The 19,573-nt window shown below is 45.2% G+C and overlaps 1 protein-coding gene across 4 annotated transcripts in view; it reads right to left on the reverse strand.

The window, feature by feature from the left end:
• The window catches only part of MASP1 (MBL associated serine protease 1), a 115,236-nt gene that overhangs the window by 63,033 nt on the left and 32,630 nt on the right, over positions 1–19,573 (reverse strand). For all 4 annotated transcript variants that reach the window (XM_079977891.1, XM_079977888.1, XM_079977889.1 and 1 more), the window contains exons 3-6: positions 8,974–9,151; positions 6,819–6,950; positions 4,782–4,978; positions 4,439–4,586 (exon numbers count right to left, since the gene is read on the reverse strand). In XM_079977891.1, the coding sequence (XP_079834017.1) occupies positions 4,439–4,586; positions 4,782–4,978; positions 6,819–6,950; positions 8,974–9,151 (655 nt within the window). The remainder of the gene's footprint in view (positions 1–4,438; positions 4,587–4,781; positions 4,979–6,818; positions 6,951–8,973; positions 9,152–19,573) is intronic.

Below are 19,573 nucleotides of genomic sequence, written 5' to 3' on the forward strand. Positions count from 1 at the left end.
TATTCCATTTAGAAGCCATTTTTTCCAAATTGTTAGGCAATTGAATTGCATGTTTGAGTTAAGCCGTCAAGCTGCATTTTTTTTTAAAAAAAAAATTTGTATAGCTGTGCCCAGTAGCTATTATATTATTGGGTTCATTCTGCAAATAATTGCATGTTGTGTAAAATTTACACTTTCCTTGGTGGTCCTGACATTTTACATTCTGCACTGGTGGTGAGTGGTCGGGAATTATTCCTCTGTGTTTGATTCAGGCAACTGATGCTCAGCCAGACCATAATTTGATGCAGATTTGAGTGGGCAAACGCAACAGAAGGATGAGGCTGATGAGCAACCAACATCTTGATTTTAGCGGGCATGCAGTTTAATGAGCTTCAATAAAATAAAATAAAATAAATAAATGCATTTTCATTTGGAAAGTTGGGCCCCCATGCAGTATTTATTTGGAGATAAAGTGCCAGAAGATGTATTGAAAGAGTGGCTGGGGAAACCCAGCCCAATGGGTGGGGTATAAATAAATAAATAAATAAATAATAATAATAATAATAATAATTATTTGCATGCAAGCTTAAGGTCCCACCTGGACCATACATTGAAAGTAGTATCATATTGCTTTAAACCCATGGTTCTCAAAGGGTGTGCCATGGCAGGACAGAATGTCAAGTGTGAAAAGGATGTTATTTTTTTTCTGTATGCCACAACAGCTGTGAGAATATTGCTAGTGAAGAATTGGAAGAAACAAGATTTACCAACTATCGAAGAATGGCAGATGAAGATGATGGACTACAGTCATACCTCGAGTTGAATGTGCTTCAGGTTGAGCATGTTCGGGTTGCACTCTGCGGTGACCAGGAAGTGACGAAGCGCGTCACTTCCGGGTTTTGCCGCTTGCGCATGCGCAGACACGCAAAATGATGTCACACGCACGTGCGGAAGCGTCAAAACGCGACCCGCACATGCGCAGATGCGCTGTTGCGTCTTACGTTCCGTTCGGGATGTGAACGGGGCTCCGGAACAGATCCCGTTCGCATCCCGAGGTACCACTGTATATGGAACTTGCCAAACTGACTGGAAGACTCCGAGACCAGAGAGAAGAGACGGTGGAATAAGATTGGAAGAAGTTTAAGGAATATTTGAAAAAAGATGTTAATATTTAAATCTTAGAATAGCTTTGGAAGTGGATTTAGGCTGTAGGGTTAGAAGTAGAAGATAGCGTATTGAATTATGGTGCTGGAGGAGACTCTTGAGAGTCCCATGGACTGCAAGAAGATCAAACCTCTCCATTCTGAAGGAAATCAGCCCTGAGTGCTCACTGGAAGGACAGATTGTGAAGCTGAGGCTCCAGTACTTTGGCCACCTCATGAGAAGAGAAGACTCCCTGGAGAAGACCCTGATGTTGGGAAAGATGGAGGGCACAAGGAGAAGGGGGCGACAGAGGACGAGATGGTTGGATAGTGTTTTCGAGGTTACCAGCATGAGTCTGACCAAGCTGCGGGGGGCAGTGGAGGACAGGAGTGCCTGGCCTGCTCTGGTCCAGGGGGTCACGAAGAGTCGGACACGACTAAACGACTAAACAACAACAAATTATTTGTAAGTGATAAAATGTGAAGATTTTTATGGTTAAAGTAAGTGTGATAAAAAAATGGTTAGAAATTATGATATATGAAACTGCTAAAGATGAGGTAAAATGAAAATCAGATAGGGGGGACTTGGAGAAGCTCACCTAACAATGTTTAGAAAAAATAAGGATAAGACAAGAATCTGTTTGTATTGTTTGTTTTTCTGTTTGTGTTGTTTATTTGTGTTATAAAATTAAAAAATTTTTTGGGGGGGAAAAAAAGAGAGAATGGCAAGTGTGGTTGGAAGATTGAAGGATAAACAAAGAAATATGAAAGATCGGAAAAGAGAAAGGCTTCTTTGTGTTGATGAGGAGATGAGAGTTTGTTTGTCTCGAATTAGATCTGTTATAAATGAGATACCCCTGCAAAAGCAAGCTCACACTTCTCACTGGGTTTGTATACATACCTACGGTATAGTTTATAATTATATTTTGGGAATCATTCAAGTAGCTGCATTGCTTTATATTTTTGGGATGTCCCATGATCATATCATAAAGCAGTTGTGTTCTATGTTATAAATCAAGCACTGCTAGGAGCTTTCCCTTTTTGTTTAATAATAATAATAATTTATTATCTCTACCCCGCCCATCTGGCTGGGTTTCCCCAGTCACTCTGGGTAGCTTTCAACAGAACATTAAAAACAGAATAAAACTTCAAACATTTGAAACTTCCCTAAACAGGGCTGCCTTCAGATGTCTTCTAAAAGTTGGATAGTTGTTTATTTCCTTGACATCTGATGGGAGGGCATTCCACAGGGCGGACGCCACCACCGAGAAGGCACTCTGCCTGGTTCCAATGTTATTTTCCAATGTATTTCTTATCAATAAAAAAATTCAGTGTGCCGTGAGCAAATTTTTATTCTGCAAGTGTGGCTCAGAGAAAAAAGTTTGAGAACCACTGCTTTAAACACTCTTGGCTGCACCCAAGGAATCCTGGGAACTGTAGTTTGTGGAGGGTGCTGAGAGTTTCTTGGAGACCCCTGTTCCTTTCCCACAGCAGCAGAGTTCCCTGGGAAGAGGGACTGACTTTAAACCACTTTAGGAATTAAGAACATAAGAAAAGCTGGCTGGATCAGGCCAGCATCTTGTTCTTACGGTGGCCAATCAAATGCCTGTGGGAAACCCGGAGGCAGGATCTGAGTTATGACTACCGTATTTTTCGCTCCATAAGACGCACTTTTTCCCTCTTAAAAACTAAGGGGAAATGTCTGTGCGTTTTATGGAGCGAATGTGTGGTCCCTGGAGCTAAATTGCCTGAGTGTGGCACGCTCTTGAGCTGCTCTTTGGGGCTGGCGGGGGAAGCTGTGCAGCGCTCCCTCTCGCTGTTCTAGCTTCTGCCTTAGCAGTGCGAAGCCTCCACAGGGCAAAGGGGAGCCCTGCGGCTATCCCTGGCTTTTGCGGGAGGTGGGGGAAGGGACCGAGTGCGCAGCTCTGTCCTTTCCCCCACCTCCCAGAAAAGCCCCCATGAGCAGCGCTCCCTTTAAAGAGCGTGTGGCTCTTGTGGGAGGTGGGGGGAAAGCCAGTAGGCTTGCTTTCGCTGAAGCCAGGAGGGCAAGAGGGGTCGGTGTGCACTGATCCTGCTTGCTCTCCTGGCTTCAGGGATAGCACCACAAAGCCTCCTGAGCGAAGATGGAGGAGCACTCCCTCTTAGCTCAGGATGCTTTGCGTTGCTTTCTTATTTCTTGTTTTCCTCCCCTAAAAACTAGGTGCGTCTTATGGTCCAGTGTGTCAAATAGAGCGAAAAATGCGGTAAATGGGCATGCGATACAGGTTACGCAATTCGGCTGGACCAATGGGAGAAATGGTGGAAATGTGATATCAAATTTACGGCATGTTACACAATCAGAGAAAATTTGATGAAAATGGTGTACCGATGGTACTTAACTCCAGTAAAATTGGCTAAAATTTACAAATTAAAATCAAATACATGTTGGAGATGCAAGAAAGAAATAGGAACAATGTTTCACATGTGGTGGGAATGCCGACCTATTAAACAATTTTGGAATGAAATATATGAAGAAATCAACAAGATGTTTAAAATATCTTTTAGTAAAAAACCGGAGGTGTTCCTTTTAGGTATAATCACAAACGATATTCCTGACAATCAAAGGAAAGTATTCCTCTATGCGACAACAGCTGCCAGGCTGCTCATAGCAAAAAAATTGGAAAGGGAGAAAAATTCCATCAATGAAAGAATGGCAAATTAATTTTTGTGAATATATAAATCTGGCAAGACTCACAGCATTCATAAGGGGACAATCGGACCAAAAATTAAAAACAAACAAACATTGTTCTAGAGTAAGTATATTGGTATATAATGAATGATGCTTTGCAGGGTTAAAGAAAGAGAAAAATGGTGTAAAAAGTATAAAGATAATCTACATTAGACACATCAACTTAGAAAGAGTAAAAATTTTGAGGTCTTAGAACAAAGGAAGGAAGTCAATATGTGTATATGTATGTAAGGATTAGATTAGAATGATGATATCGTTTTATTTGTAGATGTGTGTTTTTGTTTTGTTTTTTGTGTTCTTTTTTCTTTTGTGTTTTGTTTTGTTTTGTTTTGCTTGTTTGTACTGTTTTATTTTGGATTCAATGTTTGTAATTTTTGTTGTAATTTTGCATTGAAAATTATATATATATATCAGGATGTGAGCAAACGAGCCCTCTCTCCTCTAGTAGAGTCTGGTCTGTGCGGGGACTAAGAGCCTCTCAGCACTCTGAACAGACTACAGTACCCATGATTCTCTGGGAGTGAGATGCTGCTGGTCTAAATGTATAGAACAGGTGGGGGCTAAGAAGGGTCGCCTCGGGGAAGATTACCTATTGCCGTGTAGGAAAGCTTCCACCCTCCATTCTCTCCAGAGTTGTCACTGTGGAACAATATCTGAATGCTGTTGCTCTTCGTTTCGATGCGTCCTGGCGATTTCTCTCCACAAAAAGGCCCAAACTCCTGACGCCCGGCTTTGATCTGTCAGGGAACACAATCAAAGGAGGAGCAGAGAAAAGGCAAGACCATCATTTGTGTCTGGTTGAAATCAGGCAAGTCGAATGCAACCGTACTGTACTTAAAACACAAGGGTGTGTGTGTGTGTGATTTCTCCCTGGCCTCCTGGTATTTTCCAGTTGCCGTGGAACTAGAGCTAGATCAGCTTGATGTGCTCACCTTGATGTAGTCATATGGGCAGGTGACCTCCGGGTGGTCTTCAATGTCAAAGTTGTCGTTGAACTCCAGCGTAATGAAGAAACCCTCTTCCAGCTCAATGCGGTACAAGCAATCGGAGCTCTTGGGGTAGGAATTGGGGAAGTCTGGGCTGTTGATCACCCCATTCCTCTGAGTGAAGAGGTTGTTGCTGCACTCCACTGCAAGGGAGACAAGGGTGAACACACTGTTAGAATATTCCGTTCCACCTTAAGGGACAGGCATGAGACTGTTGTAGGTCACATGTCTGTTTACACTCCAGCACAGTTTGCTGGGAACATCCGTCTGTGTGTATAGTTTTTGCTTATGCTGCTTGCTTGGACATGAAAGGGAAAAGACATGTTTTTTCCTCTTGTCCTGATGTATGCTGAATAAACTGCTTGTAAATATGCTCAACACAGCCTCTCCTTGCCACTTCTGTTGTGCAGCGTTATTTACTATGCTGAGTGTGTGTGCCCAGCTTCTGAAGGCTTCTGAAGCTAGGGTCGCAGTTTCATGCTGATCCAAGGACTGGAGATCGGCTGGCACACCGGCTGGTGGGCTGAGGCCTGCTGGGGGCCTGCCAATTGCCCCCGATTCCTTGGCTGCATCCCAGCACACACAACACCTTTGCTACGTTGTGTCTGCCGGGGTCAGTATTGCCGTGGCCAATGGTCTGACTCCACAGAAGGCCACTTCTTCCCATGTTTCTAGGGGACGAGCAGTAATAGCTCAGGGGCTAAGTGCATGCAGGAGAGATCCTGGTTCAACCTCGTGACACAAGGTCCTGGTAGCAAAACTGGTGGAGAAACAACACGAGTTGGGGTAGAAATCTGTGGTGAGGCAGCAGCTTCAGTGGCAGAGGTGGGAGGGGCAGGGGATTGGGATGTGGGTGTACCCGCATTGGTCGCCGCAATCCCATGGTTCTAATTGCACCTGCCAAGCCTCTGCATTTGGCCTGTAAGGCCATTTTGGGCCAACCACCCCAACTGTCAGGGACCGTGCTGAGGAGGGCTGCACTGAGAAGGAATGGTGGGAACCCCCCCTCCTTCTGCTCCTGATCAGGATCCTGAATCTTCCCAGGAGCAGTGGGACAGTATAGATTTGGAAGAGTGGTTTGCAGAGGGACATAGTTCAGAAGGCAGAAGTTGGGAAGAACTGAGTGGTGAACAGCTAGGAGAAGAAGAACTGGGAGGGAGAGAGAGACAGACAGACAGAGTTAACAGACTCTCTTTTGCTGGAAAGCATCCAAGGTCAAGGCGAGCAGATCAGGTGGCAGAACAGAAAGCAAAGTGGTTGCGAGTTCAGGTTGTAAGACACGGAAGTGATGGGGGTGGGGGTGGGGGAGAAATCCTTAATTGGGAGCATCTTTGTCCTAGGAATGAATGCTTTGTTCTCCCTCTGTGATCATTAAAATTTCTAACTGGTAAGAGACTCCTTTTGCTTTGTTCTACTTCTCTACTCCCAAGGGGGGGCGGAGAAACTGGCACCAACCTGACAGTCACCCAAATTAATATATTCTATTATTTTTGAATCCATGCACTAAGTGCTAAGCTTGGAACTAAAGCACCTATTAAAGGACACGAGTGGCACTGTGGTCTAAACCACAGAGCCTAGGACTTGCTGATCGGAAGGTCAGTGGTTTGAATCCCCACGACGGGGTGAGCTCCCGTTGCTCGGTCCCTGCTCCTGCCAACCTAGCAGTTCAAAAGCACATAAAAGTACAAGTAGATAAATAGGTACCGCTCCAGTGGGAAGGTAAACGGTGTTTCCGTGCGCTGCTCTGGTTCGCCAGAAGCAGCTTAGTCATGCTGGCCACATGACCCGGAAGCTGTCTGCAGACAAATGCCAGCTCCCTCGGCCAGTAAAATGAGATGAGTGCCACAACCCCAGAGTCATCCACGACTAGACTTAACGGTCAGGGGTACCTTTACCTTTTTAAAGCACCTATTCCCCACTCCTGCTCTCAAGTTTCAGAGCAACCAGCCCAGTTCCCTCCCAGCACTGCGATACAGGCAATACCTTTGCAAGTCCTGTTGTCAGAGTGGAGGATGTAGCCAAACCGGCAGGAGCAGTAGTACCCGCCAATATAGTTGTGGCAGTGGTGGTCACAGGCCAGCTCTTCGTCGCTCTTCTCCAGACACTCATCGATATCTGTTATAGAACAAGAGGGAGCGGCAGACTCGTAAAGCAAACCCTTTAGCATTCCGCGGTTTTCGAACTCGGCACCGTCAACAGGCAAAAGATCTATATGGACCCCAGGTTGTGCTTACTTTCCAAGTTTGGTGGGAGGTAACTTCAGTTGACCAAGATACGAATACCTCATTTGCTAACAGCTTCCCATTCCGTCGCATCTCAAGGCTAGAAGGCTAGGTGCTGGTTTTGACCTTTAAAGCCCTATGCGGCCTAGGACCCACGTACCTATGGGACCGCCTCTCCTGGTATGTCCCACGGAGGACCTTAAGGTCCACAAATGACAACATTTTGGAGGTCTCAAGTCACAAGGTGGTTAGAATGGTCTCATCCAGGGTCAGGGCCTTTTCAGTACTGGCCCCGACTTGGTGGAACGCTTTTTCACAAGAGACTAGGGCCCTGCGGGACTTGACATCTTTCCATAGGGCCTGCAAGACAGAGCTGTTCCGCCTGGCCTTTAGTTTGGACTCAGTCTGACCCTTATGTTTCCCTCCCCTTATGGTTTTGATCTATGGGCCACTTTTAAAATGAGGCTGCATTTTAAATTGTATTTTAACCTGTATTTTAAATTGGTCCCCCCCCCCATTATGTTTTTATTGTAATTTTACTGGTGTTAGCCGCCCTGAGCCCGGCTCCTGACGGGGAGGGCAGGGTATAAATAATAATAATTATTATTATTATTATTATTATTATTATTATTATTATTATTGAAGGATGCTTCTGTGTACTCTACAACAAACTGGTTTTTAAAAGCCTTATTTGTAGCCAAACCAGAGAAATTGGCCCACCAACTCTGGGCTCTCAGAGGGGAAGTTGACCCGCTGGACTTTACATCTGCACGGTGGTTTATTGTAGCTAGTTTAACGACATGGTTGCACAGATGGCAAATTCCATCCAAATATTATTTCATATGGCGCCGTTTTTTATTGTATGATTTTTTTGGATCAGCTGCTTATTGCTTATCTTGGAAAGATGCCATAATACTTGGAATAGTCTTCTTTGGTACACGTTTACCTTCCCATTTTCCTTTATATCATCATTTTATTTCTTAAATTTGTATGCCACCCTCCATCCACAGACCTCAGGGTGGTTCACACACACAAAAATTCCAACATAGAAACACAAAATACATGATGAACACAAGAACGAAAAAAACAAACCAATAACTGCCCCCCAAAAGACACTCATTGTCTTAAACCTCTTTATCTTATACCTGACCATGCGAATTCTTTTTTCTCTTTTGTTGAATTATTAGAATGCCATGTGAGTCTTGTTTGCTACACATTTACTAAAGCAAACACTCAGTTTCCCTTCCATTTTGACCTGGCTGCTATCCTTTATGACGTGGCTTCTGCAACGTCAAAGCTTGACTACTGCAACATACTATATTGGTGACTGCCCCCGGAGACTGTCCAGAGGCTTCAGCAAGTGTGTAAGTCACTGAAAAAAAATTATACAGCAATATCATTTTTTTAAAAAACCCATCCAAGTGCAACAAATACTATTTACTGGGGACAAACAAACCTTTCAATTAGAGTTTCTTTAGCGCCACCCTTTTTGCCAGCATATAGTCCACTGGGTTTTAGACTGCTTTGTTGTGGGTTTTAGTTGTGTAGTACCATATTTTTTGCTGTATAAGACTCACTTTTTCCCTCCTAAAAAGTAAGGGGAAATGTGTGTGCGTCTTATGGAGCGAATGCAGGCTGCGCAGCTATCCCAGAAGCCAGAACAGCAAGAGGGATTGCTGCTTTCACTGCACAGCGATCCCTCTTGCTGTTCTGGCTTCTGAGATTCAGAATATTTTTTTTTCTTGTTTTCCTCCTCCAAAAACTAGGTGTGTCTTATGGTCTGGTGCGTCTTATAGAGCAAAAAATACGGTATTTAAAAAACACACACTTTTGATGTATTTTAGCTGTTGTCAACTGCAGGTACTTTGGAGTCCAGTGGCCTGGGCAACCCATATTGTGGCCAAGCAGCTACTCACCCACGGCTGTGTAATGGGCGTCAAACCCTGTGAAACGTTCCTCGTTGGAGAAGTCCGATCGGAAAGTGAGGCTCATGAAAGACCCCGGGGAGACAATGGCCTGCTGCCCTGGGGTCTGCTCTGTGTCCGTGGCTTCCCTCCCGCAGAAATTTGCCAGGACTTGGTCCTCAGACTCCACCTGTTCCAGGCCCAACAGGAAAGAAAAAGAACCGTCAGCTTCAAGGTGGAAATATATTGTTGCAGCAACACCAACAGATACATACATCTCCAGATCTGGGCTTTGCAGGACAAGAAGAGGAAACAACAACAACAACAACAACAACAACAACAACAACAACAACAATAATTTATTTGCTCCCCGCCCATCTGGCTGGGTTTCCCCAGTCACACTGGGCGGCTTCCACAAAGACCAAAAATACACTAAGATGTCACACATTATTATTTTTTAAAATAATATTTATTGAAGTTTCAACAAAATTACAAAAATAAAGAAAAATAAAACAAAAAATACAAAATACAAAAAATAAAAACAATTAAAAACAAATCAATTTTTCCATATCTTATCTTTCATTTACTTATTTCCTTGACCTTCTCACACCTCCCTCTTTTCTATTCTAGTTCAGTTAGTTAATTCAGCAAATCCTTTCCATCTTTGTTTTTATCTTAATAATTTATCTTAATATATTATAATTTTACATTCTCACCTGTTAACAATCCATTTTTACATACTCCTTTATAACATTTCTGCTAAAACCACATAACTTCATTCCAACATCCTTCTAACATTCCTTAATTTTACAATGTTTCTGTAGATAATCTTTAAATTCCTTCCAATCTTCTTCCACCGACTCTTCTCCCTGGTCTCGGATTCTGCCAGTCATTTCCGCCAGTTCCATGTAGTAAGATGTCACACATTAAAAACTTCCCTGAACTACCACAAATTATGCAGTCGAGTTTCCCGCATTTGGGGAAATTCAAGGGGTCAGCACACCCACAGTGCAATGGATGAGCCTCAGCCTGGGAAAACCTCCTTCATGATCAAGGTGTCTCGCCTGCCAGGTAAGAAATAAGGGTAATATATTGTTCTTTCACTGTCTGTTGCAGCAACATGCCTTTCCAGACCTGGTTTTTCCACAAGAAGAAGAGGAAATAAGGGTGATTCTACTGCAGGTGATACCGCCAGTAAGATTCACAGTCAAAACCAAGTAGTTAGGGGAGGAAGAAGGGGGGGGAATAATAATAATAATAATAATAGTAATAATAATAATAATAATAATAATAATAATAATAATAATATGTTGTTTTTACAGAAAAAAGATGCTTCAGAGTGTCTTACAAATCCACAAAACACTAAACTTGATTATCAATTAAAAACAAAATCGACAGAAAAAAATACTATTGTTATTTATTATTGTTATTTTTTGAGTTTATATACCACCCTACATCCAGAGGTCTCAGGGCGGTTCACAGAAAAGATGACAACATATAAAATCAGAATAAAAACAGCAACTCAATAACATGCCCCCCGCCCAAAAGAGCCACATTTTAAAAGGGTATAGGATGTCCAAAGGCCTCCTGGTTAAAAAGGAACGTTTTTGCCTGGTGCCTAAAGGTGTACAATGAAGGCGCCAGGCAAGCCTCCCTGGGGAGATCATTCCACAGATGGGGAGCCACTGCAGAGAAGGCCCCGTTCTCGTGTTGCCACTCTCCGGACCTTTCAAGGAGGAGGCACACGAAGGAGGGCATCAGATGATGATCTCAGGGACCAGGTAGGTTCATATGGAAAGAGGCAGTCCTTGAGGTATTGTGGTCCTGAGCCATACAATATACAATACAGTACAAATACAGTGGGACGCAGGTGGCGCTGTGGGTTAAAGCCTCAGCGCCTAGGGCTTGCCGATCGAAAGGTTGGCGGTTCGAATCCCTGCGGCGGGGTGCGCTCCCGCTGCTCGGTCCCAGCGCCTGCCAACCTAGCAGTTCGAAAGCACCTCCGGGTGCAAGTAGATAAATAGGGACCGCTTACCAGTGGGAAGGTAAACGGCGTTTCCGTGTGCGGCTCTGGCTCGCCAGAGCAGCGATGTCACGCTGGCCACGTGACCCGGAAGTGTCTCCGGACAGCACTGGCCCCTGGCCTCTTAAGTGAGATGGGCGCACAACCCCAGAGTCTATCAAGACTGGCCCGTACGGGCAGGGGTACCTTTACCTTTACCTTTACAAATACAGTACAGTAAAACAAATACAAGCACAGGCTGTATGTGATAAAAGAAAGTGCATCTTTGCACAGCTCATAAATTGTGGAACTTGCTCTGACAGGAAGCAGCAGCGGCCACCAGCTTGGGTGGCTTTTAAACAGGATTGGGCAAATTCAGGGAGGAGGAAAGGGCTATCGATGGCTAATAGCCACAATTGCTCTGCTCTGACTCCAATGCTTCTGAACACCAGTTTCTGGAACTGGCAGCAGGAGGAAAGAGGACTCTTGTGCTCGGATCCTGTTTGCTGGTTTCCCGTCAGGGCATCTGGTTGGCTCATTGGTCTGATCCAACATTGGTCTGACATTCTTTTGTCTGTGTGTTCAGGCGTCATGCACGACACAGCAATGTTAAAACACAATTACAGTGGTACCTCTGGTTGTGAACGGGTTCTGTTCCGGAGGCCCGTTCGCAACATGAAAGGAATACAACCCACAGCGGCGCGTCTATGCATGCGCGGGTTGCGATTTGCCGCTTTGGTGCATGTGCGTGACGTCATTTTTGCGTGTCTGCGCATGTGCATGCGGCAAAACCCGGAAGTAACCCTTTCCGGTACTTCCAGGTTGCTGCAGGATGCAACCTGAAAAAACGTAACATGAAGCAAACGTAACATGAGGTAAAAGGTAAAGGGACCCCTGACCATTAGATCCAGTCGTGGCCGACTCTGGGGTTGCAGCGCTCATCTCGCTTTACTGGCTGAGGGAGCCGGTGTACAGCTTCCAGGTCATGTGGCCAGCATGACTAAGCCGCTTCTGGTGAACCAGAGCAGTGCATGGAAACACCATTTACCTTCCCGCTGGAGCGGTACCTATTTATCTACTTGCACTTTGATGTGCTTTCGAACTGCCAGGTTGGCAGGAGCAGGGACTGAGCAATGGGAGCTCACCCCTTTGCGGGGATTTGAACCGCCGACCTTCTGATCGGCAAGTCCTAGGCTCTGTGGTTTAACTCACAGCGTATGACTGTATAAACCCACCTTCCTGAATGGATTTTTTTTAAAAAAATAAAATTGCATTTCTGCATTTTGCACCCACATCCACCAGCAGTGAAACAGAGGCTCACAATTGCCCCAGATGGCGTTTGTGTGTGGAATGGAGCCTGAAACTTTCCCCAAAATTAGGCAGGCCAAATGGAACATATCCATTATCAAACCAATGTAGGGCTGGTGTCGATGTTTTTTCTCCTCTGATCTCCTACCCAACCCTCTTCCTGGAGTCTGAACATCGTTTGGAAACCAGGCTGGTCTGTAAGTCATGACAGAAGAGGGACGGAACCTCTTTTGCATTTTCGGGATGGCTTTCAAATCCTGCTTTCATACACAGCGATCGTTTTCAAAGCACTGCCAGCCACCCCGAACCCACAAGGCAAAACGCGCCCCAAGTCCAGCTAATCAATCACAGTAGGACCCTACAGTTTCCTGGAAGGAAAGGATCCTCTCTGGGTAAGTTAAACAGCACCAAGGCCAATAACATGTGGGTGATCTGCAGCGTAGCTTTTCCAAAAAGCAGACCCGTATTCTGAGACGCGCCAAGCCCACAGCCTTCCTAGGCTCTCTGCCACACCCTGCCCTTCCAGAAAGTATGTAAACCTTTTTGCCACAAGACTCGGAGAGCGAAATCCAAGTGTATTGTGGCACCAAAAGACCATGAAGTCATTCAGCCACTGGGAACTTTCCATCAGGTTGTCTTAATTATCACAGCTTAGGAACAGATGAAGACAAACGCGCTCAGGATGTAGGCAAAAATTGTTTCCACTCCGTTGGAAGATTATCTTTAAAAATAGCTGCACGGCAAGGAGCCGAGGGCTTGCAAAATAGTCGACGGAGACAATTCGGGGGCGAGTAGGTGTATGTTTGAGGCCTCTTTATTACCGGGGGGGGGGGGGGGGGAGACGCAGCTCATATTTCCCAGCTCAACCCCCTACCCTGCCATCTGCACTTGAAAGAGTCACAGGTAGATGAGCTGAGATTGCTTACGGGCGAGGAGAACAGTTGCCAGCCAACTCTAGGTGGGGCTGCCCCTGGGGTCCAATCACCTTCTAAATCCAGCCCGCAGACGGTCCAGGAATCAGCGTGTTTTTACATGAGTAGAATGTGTCCTTTTATTTAAAATGCATCTCTGGGTTATTTGTGGAGCCTGCCTGGTGTTTTTACATGAGTAGAATGTGTGCTTTTATTTAAAATGCATCTCTGGGTTATTTGTGGGGCATAGGAATTCGTTCATTCCCACCCCCAAAAAATATATAGTCCCGCCCCCCCCACAAGGTTTGAGGGACAGTGGACCGGCCCCCTGCTGAAAAAGTTTGCTGACCCCCTGGTCTGGAGGCTGCGGCTGGTGCAGAAGGTGCCAGCGAGTTTGTGTGTGTGGTCAAACTACTGCCAGCACGCAACACCTTGCTTGCAAAATTTGATCTGGCTGCAAATTTGCTAGCGGGTCAACAGAAAAAGGGTCTGGAAAACCAAGCCTGATGGGGATGGGATGAGGGAGTTGGTGAGCTGTCTTCAAATATCAAATATCATATGGAAGATGGAGCAAGCTTGTTTCGTGCTGTTCCGGACGGCAGGAGCTGAACCAAGGAATTCAAATGACAAGAAAAGAGATTCTGACGAAACATCAGGAATGAAAGCTGTTCAGCAATGGAATGGACTACCTAGGAATGTGGTGGAGGATTTTAAAATCCTTGGAGGATTTTAAGTGGAGGTTGGATAGCCATCTGCTAGGGGTTATTTAACTGAGATTCCTGCATTGCAGGGGGCTGGAATGGATGGCCTTTGGGTTCCCTTCCAGCTCCACAAATCTTCTATTCCATCTGTTCTGAGGGCCAGGCAGAGAGTCAGAGACACACACTTTCCTGGCCCCAGTCTGAGGCTCACCAGCCCTGCTCTAACCATTGCACCACACACTGGGTCCCCAATATGGATTTTCCTTTCTCACTTCATACTATCATGTCTGCAATTACAGCTTTACAATCCCAGCCACGTAAAGTGTGACCCAGAGATGGCCATTTCTCTCCCACATGCACAAAGCCCTTCTGCATCTCTCCTCCAGCACCACGATTTTAAAAATGTGTGAGAAGATGCACTCTCACAGCAAAGTATGTTTTTCATTTTATACCGAAAGGGCTCTGGTATTCACTCGCTTTCCCGCTTGCACCAAACTTTCACATCTCAACCCACAAATGCTTTCATTTTCACAAAGTCCCCTTCTGTTGCTGTCTCCGTCTCATTCTGTCATCTGTCACATGAAATGTCAGGCCAAAAAGACACAGAAAAAGAAAAAGAAACAAACCATACGCCAGAGAATTCCCACACTCTTTGCAAAAACCAAACACAACTATGCTCAGCAATACCCCTTGTTATTTGATTTTACCTCTGACTCACAAAAGCAATGTGTGATATCAGATGATTAGAGAACCTCATGGAGGAAAAGGCTTTTGATGGGTACTGAATGAGTCTTATATCTGGTATCGGAGAAAGTACTTATTTACAGAGCTCATGGGGTTCTGTCCTGGGCCTGTTGTTCAACATCTTTTTAAACAACTTAGATAAAGGAATAGAGGGGAAGCTTGTCAAATTTGCAGATGACACCGAATTGGGAGGCATAGCTACTGCTGCAGAAGACCAAATCGGGATTTTAGATGACCGTAACCAGTTGGAGAACTGGGCCCAAGCTAACAAAATGAATTTCAATAGGGACAAATGTAAGGTTCGGCACTTAGGCAGGAAGAACCAGCTGCACAAATATAAGATGGGAGACATCTGGCGTACGTGTGAAAAGGATCTAGGGGTCTTAGTGGACCACAAGCTTAACATGAGTCAACAAGCTAATGCAATTCTAGGCTGCATCAACAGAAGTATAGTGTCCAGATCAAGGGAAATTATAGTACCACTCTATTTTATAGTACCACACTGTGGGTTAAACCACAGAGCCTAGGACTTGCCGATCAGAAGGTTGGCAGTTCGAATCCCCATGATGGGGTGAGCTCCCATTGCTCGGTCCCTAGCAAGTTTGAAAGCACATCAAAGTGCAAGTAGGAAAATAGGTGCCGCTCCAGCGGGAAGGTAAACGGCGTTTCCGTGCACTGCTCTGGTTCGCCAGAAGCGGCTTAGTCATGCTGGCCACATGACCTGGAAGCTGTACACCGGCTCCCTCGGTCAATAAAGTGAGATGAGCACCGCAACCCCAGAGTCGGTCACAACTGGACCTAGTGGTCAGGGGTCCCTTTACCTTTACCTTTATTCACCTTTGGTCAGACCATGCCTGGAATACTGTGTCCAGTTCTGGACATCACAATTTAAGAAGGATATGGACAAGCTGGAAGGGCGACCAAGATGATCAAGGGTCTGGAAACCAAGCCTGATGAGAAACGGTTGAGGAAACTGGGGATGTTGAGCCTGGATAAGAGACTGAAAAGAGATGTGATAGCCATCTTTGGATAGCTAAAGGGCTGTCACACAGAAGATGGAGCAAGCCAGTTTTCTCTTGCTCCAGAGGAGAGGTCCCTACCTAATGGATTCAAGTTAAAAGAAAGGAGATTCCAACTAAAGATTTATATCCCACCTGTTTCTCCGGGGAGCTCAAGGTGCTGTTTATTGTTCTTGTCAGGTAGGTTAGACTGATTGGCAGTGACTGGCCCAAGGTCACTCAGTCAGCTCCATCTCCAAGCAGGGATTTGAACCCTGGTTTCCCAGGTGTGGCACTCTAACCCAGGGGTCAGCAAACGTTTTCAGCAGGGGGGCCAGTCCACTGTCCCTCAGACCTTGTGGGGGGCTGGACTATATTTTGAAAAAATAGTAATGAATGAATTGCTATGCCCTACAAATAACCCAGAGATGCACTTTAAATAAAAGCACACATTCTACTCATGTACAAACACACTGATTCCCAGACCGTCCACAGGCTGGATTTAGAAGTGGATTGGGCCAGATCCGGCCCCCGGGCCTTAGGTTGCCTACCCATGCTCTAATCACTATTCCTGGTGCCCAGGAGAAAGGCCTCTGGTTTCTTCAGAAATGTATATTTAAATATCTTTTTCATTTCATTATAAATCATCTCCCAGAATGTCTTAATCCTTGGGCATGTCCACCAAAGGTGAAAAAATGTACCTTCAGTCTCATTACATTTCCAACATTTATTTTCGGGCAAATGGTAAATTTTTGCAAGCTTGACTGGTGTCATGTACCACCTGTAAATCATTTTCATTAAATTCTCTCTTAGGGCATTACATGCCGTGAATTTAATACCTGTGGTCCATAACTGTTCCCAGTCAACAAACATAATCTTGTGCCCATTTAATCATAGCAGATTTCACCGTTTCATCCTGAGTGTTCCATTTCAACAGCAAGTTATACATTCTTGACAAATTCTTAATTTTAGGATCTAACAATTCTGTTTCCAATTTTTATTTTTCCACCTGGAAGCCAACTTTTTCATCCAAGTTATATGCCTCCATTATTTGGTAATAATGGAGCCAATCTCGCACTTTGTTTTTTAATTTTTCAAAGCTCTGCAAAGAATTTTAAAGTCTTAGATATATAATAAATGTTCATAAATGTACCAACCAAGCACGTACATAGATCAACACAGGAAGACCGCCCTGAAACCATTTTTTGATTCCAAACTGACCAAATGTTTTCTCTGCAAGGTCAGAGGAAAATGGAAAAGCCTCCCCATTGTCTTTTCCTTCACAAATCCTGTCTTAAGGGTATGTCTGTGTTTGAATAGGGTGAGCCTGTGACCTGGCTCAGGAACGAAGTATTTATTATTACAAAAGACAGGCCAGGCTCCCCAGGGTATCCAATCAAGTGAGCATTAACAGGTAACCCACTCAGATTTCTGCTGTAGACCGCCTTTTCCGTGATGTATGTATGATGTATGGAGGGGTGGTCTTGAGCTCCAGGGCAGGGAATTTAAAATGTCTATATAAGGGCGGGCATACCTTGGTTCTGGGTTCCTCCTCCTTTCCTGTGTATTCTCTGGTTGGCCTCTGTTATTTTCTCCTACCAATAGGGAACCTATGTAAGGACTCTATATGGGCTCTTGGATACCCCATAAGTGAAAAGGGCAGATTTTGGTTTACAACACTGGTAGTGGGGAAAGAGGAGGAGAAGAAGAAGTTTGGATTTGATATCCGTCTTTATCACTACCCTAAGGAGTCTCAAAGCGGCTAACAATCTCCTTTCCCTTCCTCCCCCACAACAAACACTCTGTGAGGTGAGTGGGGCTGAGAGACTCCAGAGAAGTGGGACTGGCCCAAGGTCACCCAGCAGCTGCATGTGGAGGAGTGGAGATGCGAACCCGGTTCACCAGATTACGAGTCCACCGCTCTGAACCACTACACCACACTGGTGCACTGTTGCACTCTTGGTCCTGGTGATGGGCTTCTCAGAGGCATCTGGTAGCAGGATTCGATGAGCTATTGGCCCGATCAAGCAAACTTTTCTTACGTTCTCCCTACCAATCTCACTTTGAGAGCCAGTGTGGTGTAGTGGTTAAGAGCGGTAGTTTCGTAATCTGGTGAACCGGGTTCGCGTCTTCGCTCCTCCACCTGCAGCTGCTGGGTGACCTTGGACCAGTCACACTTCTCTGAAGTCTCTCAGCCCCACTCACCTCACAGAGTGTTTGTTGTGGGGGCGGAAGGGAAAGGGGAATGTTAGCCGCTTTGAGACTCCTGAAGGGGAGTGAAAGGCGGGATATCAAATCCAAACTCTTCTTTAAAGTCTCACTCCTGTTTTCCGGGGATTGTCAGCACAGGCAGAACTAAAGAGCAGCTCAGGTGAAGCTTCTGTCCCAGGCAGACCAGAAGCCAAAGATGTTGCAGAAACCCAGAAGTCCAATGTTGCAACAGTTCTTAACCTTTAGCCAGTTAGAGGCACAGTGCAACGGTCTCCTCCTTGCTTCTACAAACTGTTTCCTGGCATGTTTGCACAAATTGCTTTCCTGGATTAGACGAAAGTTCATCATGTCCCAACCTAAATGGGCAATGATTGGCTAGATTGGGGCATGAGAAATACACATGCCGGTTTCAAGGCAAGAAAGGATAAAGGAGAAGGTGCTGGAAGGAGCCGACAGAAATGTGATTCCTGGTGGAGCAAGAAACAGCCCCTCCTGTAGGGCTGCCAGCTCTTGAATTTGAAACTTTTTCTGGTATCTGATGATAGGGGTGGGACAGAACGAGCTGAACCTGCCTAATTCACACTTTCCAAAACACAGCAAATCCTATGAAATCCATCCAGGCCTTTCTGAATTCTGCAATGCCATTCCCCATCCCAAATAATGCGTACAAAATAGACATAGAATCATAACAGAGTACAAGACGCCTAACTAACGTAATCAGCTCTAAACTATTTCCAAATCTACTTAATTCTGACTGTGTCGTTTGCGCTCTGTACATGCACGGACTGTTTCTTGGGGGTTTATGGAGTATTTGGTTAATGCCTTTTTAGAAACTGAAATATAAAGTTAAGATTTTTAATTAATAATAATAATAATAATACAGTGGTACCTCGGGTTAAGTACTTAATTCGTTCCGGAGGTCCGTTCTTAACCTGAAACTGTTCTTAACCTGAAGCACCACTTTAGCTAATGGGGCCTCCTGCTGCTGCCGTGCCGCTGGAGCACAATTTCTGTTCTCATCCTGAAGCAAAGTTCTTAACCTGAAGCACTGTTTCTGGGTTAGCGGAGTCTGCAACCTGAAACGTATGTAACCTGAAGCATATGTAACCCAAGGTACCACTGTAAAGATAAATATTTTTATTGTTTATACCCCACCAATCTGGCTAGGTTTCCCCATCCACTCTGGGCAACTTACAACACATGGCAGCATTTTTAAATGACCCCAACCTCAAAGTGATGCAGCCATCTCTTTGGGCAGGGAGTCTGCCGCTCCTGGGTTCTGTACAGTCACAAAGCGTATTGTAAATAAAAAGTTAAGTAGCTGGTTGCAGCCACAGCAGTGAGGACAAAGCTCCCCTTGTTGGCTGGGTCCGTCTCCCCTCGCCTCATCGCTTTCCCCTGAAGCCCTTTAAAAGAAAGCAATGGGGATTTCCTGAGACAAATGCAGAGGGGCCCGTCTCCCTCCTGGCATCCTGGGTGCAAATTCTTTCACTTTCTGGCTTGGTGCCATCGTCTGCCCCCCCCCCACCAGTGTCCCTATATTAGTCAAATGCCTTCCCAGTGCTTAGAGACTCCGTCCCCTCTAAGGTTTGGTCTGGATGGGATAACCTTCCCCAGACAGGGACCCTGTCTGCATTCCTAATGGAATGATTTGAATATGAATATGTCCTTTCTCTTTTTTTGGGGGGGGGCTTGAGAGAGGCAAGGGAGGCCCTTTTCATTTCAGAGATGCAAGCA

This window comes from Podarcis cretensis (genome assembly GCF_951804945.1).
Source record: "Podarcis cretensis genome assembly, chromosome: 5".
Classification (NCBI taxonomy): domain Eukaryota; kingdom Metazoa; phylum Chordata; class Lepidosauria; order Squamata; family Lacertidae; genus Podarcis; species Podarcis cretensis.